This window comes from Cannabis sativa, chromosome 5, assembly GCF_029168945.1.
Source record: "Cannabis sativa cultivar Pink pepper isolate KNU-18-1 chromosome 5, ASM2916894v1, whole genome shotgun sequence".
Classification (NCBI taxonomy): Eukaryota; Viridiplantae; Streptophyta; class Magnoliopsida; order Rosales; family Cannabaceae; genus Cannabis; species Cannabis sativa.
The window spans coordinates 25,631,389-25,639,723 of record NC_083605.1 but is presented as its reverse complement, the minus strand read 5'-3'; the positions used below and the strand labels follow the sequence as shown (position 1 = coordinate 25,639,723).

General features: G+C 29.7%; 1 protein-coding gene across 5 annotated transcripts; it reads right to left on the bottom strand.

Annotated features, from left to right (window-relative positions):
* Window positions 1-1,147: 1,147 nt before the first annotated feature.
* LOC115716750 (uncharacterized) lies at window positions 1,148-4,707 on the bottom strand. Of its 5 annotated transcripts, none has more exons than XM_030645647.2 (6): window positions 4,256-4,707; window positions 3,454-3,873; window positions 2,837-3,147; window positions 2,686-2,742; window positions 1,786-2,108; window positions 1,148-1,659 (listed from the first exon to the last, which is right to left on the bottom strand). In XM_030645647.2, the coding sequence occupies exons 2-6, from the start codon at window positions 3,870-3,872 to the stop codon at window positions 1,429-1,431; spliced, it is 1,341 nt and encodes a 446-aa protein (XP_030501507.2). In that variant the 5' UTR covers window position 3,873; window positions 4,256-4,707; the 3' UTR covers window positions 1,148-1,428. The 5 variants fall into 5 exon arrangements, with proteins under 5 accessions (XP_030501507.2, XP_060971532.1, XP_030501506.2 ...); XM_061115549.1 differs by having other exon boundaries at window positions 3,454-3,885; window positions 4,256-4,706; XM_030645646.2 differs by having other exon boundaries at window positions 1,744-2,108; window positions 4,256-4,706.
* Window positions 4,708-8,335: the final 3,628 nt, after the last annotated feature.

The following is an 8,335-nucleotide window of genomic DNA, read 5'->3' as shown; positions in this document are numbered from 1 at the left end:
ATTATTTATTGTTCTTTATTCAAATAATCTCACCTAATAACTAATAATGTTTTTTCTTTAATTTTTTATTGTATCACTTTCAAATAATATAGAAAAAAAACTAGCATAAAATTTAGTATACGTGCCTCGCACGTAGTTTTTGCTAGTATATATATATGGGTGACTATTCAATGGTTACATTTTTATTGTAACCATATGGTTACATTTTTCTTTACCTGTAATAGCAGGTTACTAATAGGTAGACTTTCCTTTTTTAGAATTAATTAATTATAATTAACTATTTTCTTAAAATAATTAATTAAATAGTAGACATTCCTTTTTTAAAATTAATTAATTATAATTAACTATTTTCTTAAAATAATTAATTAAATATTCAACAAGACCTCTTTTAGCAATTAATATTTATATTTAAATCCTTACTTGAATTATTTTAATAATTAAACCATAATTATAACATTTACAATAAAATTTATTTTTTTTACAAAAATTAAACTTCTTTTGACACAAATTAAAATTCTCTTCTTATAATAAATTTTCAAATAATTAATTATTTTTAAATGATATTTAATTATTTTGTTACAATTATATGAACTAAGTATGATGCTTCAAGCTAATCAATCGATAACAAGTGCAACTATTTTTTTTCTTCTAAAAAATTCTTCAACTTATTTCATTTTTTACTTTTTAAATATTTAAATAAAAAAATTAAATAATTAAGTGTAATAATTTAAAATTAAGATTACAAGTATAATAAAATTTAAATTATAAAATTATATGTGTATAATTTTAAATTATAAAAAATTTTGCTATAAAATTTTAAATAATTTAAGTATAAAAAAATAAATTGCTAAAAGATCCTTATATAGTAATAAATTGCAAAAAAATAATTAATAATTATAATTAATTTAATTTTAAAATATAATTAATTTTAATTAAAGTTTTATAAGGAAATAAATGATTAGGTTACTTTCAGGTTACAAGTTATTTATTATTTATTTTTATTTAATTTCCAAATTAATCACAACCATTTAATAATAATCCAATGGTTTAAAAAAATGTAACCATGATGGTTACAATAAAAATGTAACCATTGAAACTTCTTCCATATATATATATATAGTAATAATGGAAAGGGTAAAACACAATATTTGGTATTTAACTTTAAGTGGATAACATTGAAAACATATAGTATTTATCGACAGACTTCCGAAATTGAGAAGTTAGGTGGACTCAAAACTAAGTATTTCTTTTAATTAACAAATGCAGATAAGAACATTTTCTTTTTTTTACACTATAGTGGAGAGACGATTTACAGTAGAGGGGAAGGAGAATTAGCATATACAATATAAAAACTTTAGAGACCCAGCTGATATATTAAACTTCCAAACAAATAACGAGCACATTTACCAAGCTTACCTAGAACCAGCTTCATCTTCTTGAACCAGTCTTAGCCTTTCGCTTACCACGGTATATTTTCTTATTAGATTTCACATTCTGAACAGCCGCTTTCAAAGGCGAGACAGCTTCTGAAAGGGTAGGAATTGCTTTCTGCTCTCCTGTTGATCCGTCAGGCTTCTCTGCCAGCTGATCTCTAAGTTTCTTAAAATCATGTAACTCTTCCTTGGCTTGCTCATTATCTATCAGCACTTCATCCTCAGTCTGTATGCATAAATGGTTTGATAAGGGCTTAGTTAATATTTCAAACAATAAAGTAAATGACAGCAGCTTATTAGAGTAACCTACAGTTCCATATAAGCAGCCAATTTGAAAGGGATTTTTGCTTACAGTCATTTCAGAATGAGGAGTCACCTCCCCATGACTTGAAACAGCACTCTTAAGTATAAGTAATCCATTCCTATTTTCAGGAGGTACAGTATTTTGAGCTGAGCTAGTCAGCCCATTACAAGGTGCAACTATGTTCAACTTATTTATAGAAGAAATCTTTTCCGAGTTTTCAGAAACCATCTTCTTCACTCTGGGAATCAATTTTTGTACTCGTAAACGTAGCTTTTCAATATCCAAAAGAATAGCATCGTAGTGATCATCGCCATCTTGAAACTCGAAGGATGAGGTTGTCCCAAACTCATCATTGTCATAACTAGCCTTACCTATAAGATCAATAGAGTATACTGTATTTTAATAATAATAATAATAATAACAATAATAATAATAATAATAAATCTTCAAATGTAACTACTAACAACATAGGCGTAGCTATTAAATGAAGATCTATACTGGCTTTACTGTTATCACTTTTCATCAATTTATAACAAGGACCTAAGAATCGGATCTAATATTGAGATGATGGACCAAGATACTATAATCTTCTTTCATAAACTAGATTTCAGTGCACTTCGAACTTTTACTTTACACTGAAAATAATATGGCGTAACCCAGAAAACAATGTAACAAAAAGTACAAAGCTGATCCACTTTATTTTTTTCACTTATAAAATGTAAAGAAATAATAATGAAGCCTTTTTGAGCAAATATAATTCAACCGTGAGTCTCCATTTTAGGTGAGAGCCAGATTGCATATATGCAAGATGTACACAGCTTTTTGCAATTTAAACCATAGATGATTAATCTACCACATCCAAAGAATGGAAATATAAAATACCAAGTTCAACAAATTCCTACATTTCTGGCACAATATGATATGAAACATCAAAAAAAATAATCATACCTAGCGTACTAGAATTATCTTCCATGGGAGCACTGACAGGAGCAGGACTCTTACTTTCTGGAAGAAAGGGAATAAAAGACAAATAGTCAAATAGAAGTTTAACTAGCAAATAAACAAAGCATTAGGCGTAACGTAATAGCAAACCACATACCATAATATGAAAAAAAGTTATGCTGCGACATGTATGGCACTAAATCAATTGTCTGCTCAACTCTCTTTCTTTTCTTCCTCTTCATAACTTTGTTTCTTTTGATTTGACTAGAAAATGGAAGTGACTTTGAACCAAAACCTTCTGGAGTATAAGTGTCAAATTCACGCTGCTTTCTGTCATCATATTTTTCAAGTTCTCTGTCATATTTCATAGCTTGCGATCGAAGTTCTTTAATTTGCAATTCCATCCATTTACAGCGCCACATTATAGGACGTATATACATTCTCCAATGAGGCGTCATCTTCTTCTTCCTACATATTTTAAGAAACAGCCGAAGTAAAGAAATTATTGGAATATGCAAAAGAAAATAAATCAACATTATAATTTATGTTGAATACTACAAAATTACTAATTAAAAAAATTGTAAGCAAAACATGCTCTAAGCCAAGAACAATTTCAAACAAATGCGGTTTTGGTATACAGTAACTGTAGTATCAACTAAAATGATGTTATTATATTGACGACACATTTTGTTTAGCAAATCAATGACTAAAGGCAAGAAAATTTGAGAAAAGAAACATCAAACTCTAATAAAAGTTTTTGTATTGATGATTTACCTCAATCGAAATGCATCATAATATTCATCGTATTCTGATATTGAAGCACGGTCACTGCGCAACCGTGATTGAACTTCATCACCATCTAACTTAGGACTATTCTCTCTCTCGGATACTGAATCACCAAAAGAACTTGAACTTGAACTTTCAATTACATCAGCACGATTGGATTCAATCAGCCCATCGTCACAAGAATATGTATCACCAATTATGTCCAGCTCCTCATTATCACCTCCATTTGGTTCTGTGGTTTGTTGAACCAGTGATTCTTCCATTTCAAATATGTCGTCCTTATAATTGCTCAAACAAGGCAAGAAACTATCATCAGGATCTTGCTGGATGGTTGTGATGTTGTCCTTATGAAACGAAACTCTCATTGACGCTTCTAACTTTGGTTTAAGGTCCAATTCGGGAACCATCCTGCAAATTTCCCTAAGTATAGTCAACCCTTCAAAGTGGGGAATCTTGTCTAATTTATTTTAATATGTTGGTATGAGTCTACACATACTATACACGCAATTTATTTCTAAAAAACGAAGCAAATTAACTGATAATAATATTGGGAAACATATATTTTTCCTAAGACCAAAAAACAAAAAAAGCCAACGAATTTCATTGAATAAAAATTGAGAACAAATAAATAACTTATTATTCGTCACAAAAGGTATTTTCGGGAAACAAACTCTACCAAAATAGGCTTCAAAGAATCTAAGCTCGGTAAATTCCAAAAATTTCTTGGGAAAGACATACAAACAAAACTATTTATATGATATAGAAATGAGCAATAAAACGCACAAGATACCTTATTGAGATGAAAGGAAGAGAACCGGCGAAGTGGCCAAGCCGGAGAACCCAATTGGAGCGGCCACAGTAGAGAAGTTTAGGGGTTTTTCTGTGAAAGAACTGTGTTGAGAGGGTTTAGGGGTTTAAGAGTTTTTCTGTGAAAGAACTGTGTTTAGCTTTAGTAGTGAAAACCCAAGAATTGTTAAGAAGGAAGAGCCGCCCCAGGATTTCGCCACATAGATAAAGGGGACGGTGATGAATAGCTGAACACAGAAAATTGAGATGTAAACCCTAAAATCAGAAGAGAGAGACCTGGGTTTTAGAGGAATCTTCTATTGAGGGCAAGGTTCGTATTGAATTCAGTTGGAACTTGGAAATTGGAAGAGAAAAACAAATGTTTCGGTTGATTCGGTCTCAGTGAGTTGACAGGTGTCCAGATATTACTCCATCTACTCCGCACAATCTAATCTACCATGAATAAAATACCCTTTATTTATTTATTTATTTTTTTTTTCTGAGTACTTCGGATAATATTGATTTTGGTTTTTAAAATATTCGGCTCATCAAATTTTTTTTTTTTTGAATTTTTATATTTACATGATTTAGTCATTTTGTTAAGTTCTATTCTATTATTCTGTTTAAAAACTTTATTCCTTAAACTTTGACAACTATCAAATCGTACCCTATAAAATAAAAAGAAAGAGTCAACATTTTTTTTTAGTAATCTTAAAACATTAATTTAGATCTTAAGAAAAATTATTTGAATGACTAAAAAAATTAAAAAATAAATTAAAATTTTAAAACTAATTAAGCAATATAAAAAATATTTATTTTTATTAGAAAATTTATTTAGATATTTAAAAAAATATATTAAAATTCAATTTTTAAAAATTAAATTTTACGAAAATAAACTTGAGTATATTTATTTTTATTAAAAAAATGTAGATTTTTTTTAAGTAACCCTTATATTTTTTTAGTTTAATTTATAACTTTTTTCAAAATAATTTTATATTTTTATTGAATTTTTAAAAAAATTCTTTATTTATTAAGATATGAGTTTATAAATATATATAAGTTTGATTTTTTCTTCAAAAAAATTTAGTTTATTTAAATTATTTATTAGATTTTTAATAATTTTGGTTTAATTTTTTAAGATACATGTTGATAAATAATAAAAAAAAAAGGTTTGAAAATATTCTTTTTAAGTAAAATAAATATTTTTTAATTAATTTAATATTTTTATTCGATTTTTTAAAAAATTTTATTATTTTTTTCTAAATTAATAGAATATTATAATTGCTTTAAAAAAATAAAATATTATCATTTTTAAATTATTTTTTTTTTAACAAAATGGGACAAAATTCTGTATTAGTTAAAGTTTAGGGGGTAAAGATGTTAAATTCTAGCAGTAAAAAAATAAAACCTAACAAAAGGGACATAATTATGTAACTATTATATTTCAGGGAGAATTTTTAACAAGTTGTATATTTTAGGGGGCAAAATCAAGTAGTGTCAAAAGTTCAGAGGCAAAAATACTAATTATTCTTTTTTTTTTCTTTCTTTCTTAAATTGTAAGTAATGGGTAATATGTATTTCGAATAGTTCACCATGAGAAAAACAAAAAGTATTTCGGATATTGGCAGTAACAAAAGTCATGAGTTTTGATGATAATCAATTACTAATAAAATAACAATAATAATAATAAAGCAAAATTATAGAGATTTCGCCGTGTGTGATAATACAATAGTTCTTCTGAAATTATGGGGGTCCGGTGGTAGTTCAATATTTTTCTTGGTACCCAGACAGGGATGATAGTCCGATATGAGCCCGATAAGGGCCCGATGGTTTTGCCCGATATATGGGTTGGTTCAGGCAAGGATGATAGCCCGATATGGGTCTGATGGGGCCCGATTGGTAGTCCGACTTTGTGATGGGCCTGATTATTTTCCGATGTGGTGTCCGATTGTTACCTAATTTGCAACTAGGACTTAAGTCCACAAATGAGGGCACGATTGTGTGCCCGATGGGCTCAATGGGGTCCGATGCATGACAGATTTAAGGCATTTTGAGGAGTTTGTATCATTTTTTTGTTAGATTTTTGTTATAAATTGTTAATAGTGTTTTTTTAAATACTTGTGACGGGTTCAACTGTTTTTGCGTCCGTTATGTATAATGGTGTTTGGGAGCTTGAGGGTAGAGATTGGGTTTATAACCGGGTTGAAATTTTGACATTTGAGATTAATACGAACATAAGCTACTCACGTTTGGTTGATCTTTTGTACGAAGAACTCAATGCTCACAAAGTGTAGTATGATTTGAAATTGGAAGTGAATTACAAGTACATGAAAGGCTGAAGTTATTGGAAATGATAAGCAGTAAGGTCATTTTTATCTATGCTTGCTAAGAAGCCAGATGAATTTACTCCCTTATTTTTGACTTTGTTAAAGAAGAATGTTTGTATCGATCATAGTCCCACACTAAGTACTGTTAAGGAACTTGTAGCGATGTTGGGAGTTTTGTTCCAAAAACGAATCCAGAGGTATTGGCAGCTGATATGTTACCTGAATTAAACACTATGATGCTGACTGCTGACATTGTAGCTTTATTGATGGTTTTTGTGATGGTCCAGACCCTGAATGTTATGTTGAGGGCAATGATGACGTAAGAGACGACCAAGATACAAAGGTCCATGATGCTATAGCTTTAAACTTGACTCGACTATCGTACCAAATACCACCCAAGCAATCGACATAGAAAAGAATGCCCCATAGAGAAAATCGCCAAATACCTGGTACTAGTAGTCGTCCAAACGGAACCAGTAATGCTAGAGAGACTAATGATGCTAGTGGTCCTAGTGTTGCTACAAGGACAAATGATACTGAATTTAGCAATCCATTTTCTTCTGCAACAAGTTACGGTAAATTCAAGGAGAAGATGTTTACAAGAGAAGAAATCGAGGATTTGTTGGAAATATTTTACCAGGATCTAGATTTACTACCATGTATGTTTCATTAACATCCTAATATGAATTCTAAAACAATGAAATAAACACATAAGAGTTTAAGAAAACCTTACATTGGGTGCAGCGGAATATAATGACTCTTTCCGTTCAGATCTCTGGCCCTTGATTCCTTTCTGTAGCAGAGCATCACCAAGATCTGAACCTGGATCTTTTTCTCTCCTTCCTTTAATGCTGATTCTCCTTCTTATTGTTTGGAATCTCCTACAGTCTTACACACTATGATTGAGATTCCACTTGATGTGTGTGGGCACTCACTCATTCACTCAAGGTTCGAAAAATTGAAGAGGTAAAGAGAAGAAGAAGTGGCGGATAGGGTAAATAGAAAGAGGCTCAGTTTTCATCTGACAAAAGTTAAGTTTGAATGAGAGCCATCACTATCTATTTATAGGTAACCACCTAGGTTTAGGTTAGAATTATTTGGCATTAAAATAATAGAAAAATAAATAGTAAAATCACACTAAGTGACCAACCCTAGAATGGATGATGGGCCCACTTTGCAATTTTGCCATTTTGTCATTTTTCCATCCTATTTTCTCAAAAACGCCAATTTTCCAATTTAACCATTTAAATGCCAAGTCTAATTATTTAATAACTAAAAATTAATTATTAAATAATATTGTCATTTAATATATTTATTAATTAGACATATAAAGTCTCTTAATTAATAAATAAACCTAGAATCTCTTTTCTTTACAATTTCGCTCTTGCTTAGTGAAAATTCATAAACTAGACATAGTCTAACTTCAGAATTATAATTGATTAATCAAAATCAATTAATTGAGTCTTACAAGCAGTATGGTCTCAACTAGTATGGGGACCATGGGTCTATATATCCGAGCTTCCAATAAGCAGATCAAGAATTTATATCTTAAATTCACTGGCTTATTAATTCTTCGTTGAATCTACGCATAGAACTTAGAATTGCACTCTCAGTATATAGAACGCTCTATATGTTCCACCATATAGACACGTCATTAGTTATCCATTGTTATAATTGTAATTTGATCAATGATCCTCTATATAGATGATCTACACTGTAAAGGGTTTAGATTACCGTAACACCCTACAATGTATTTT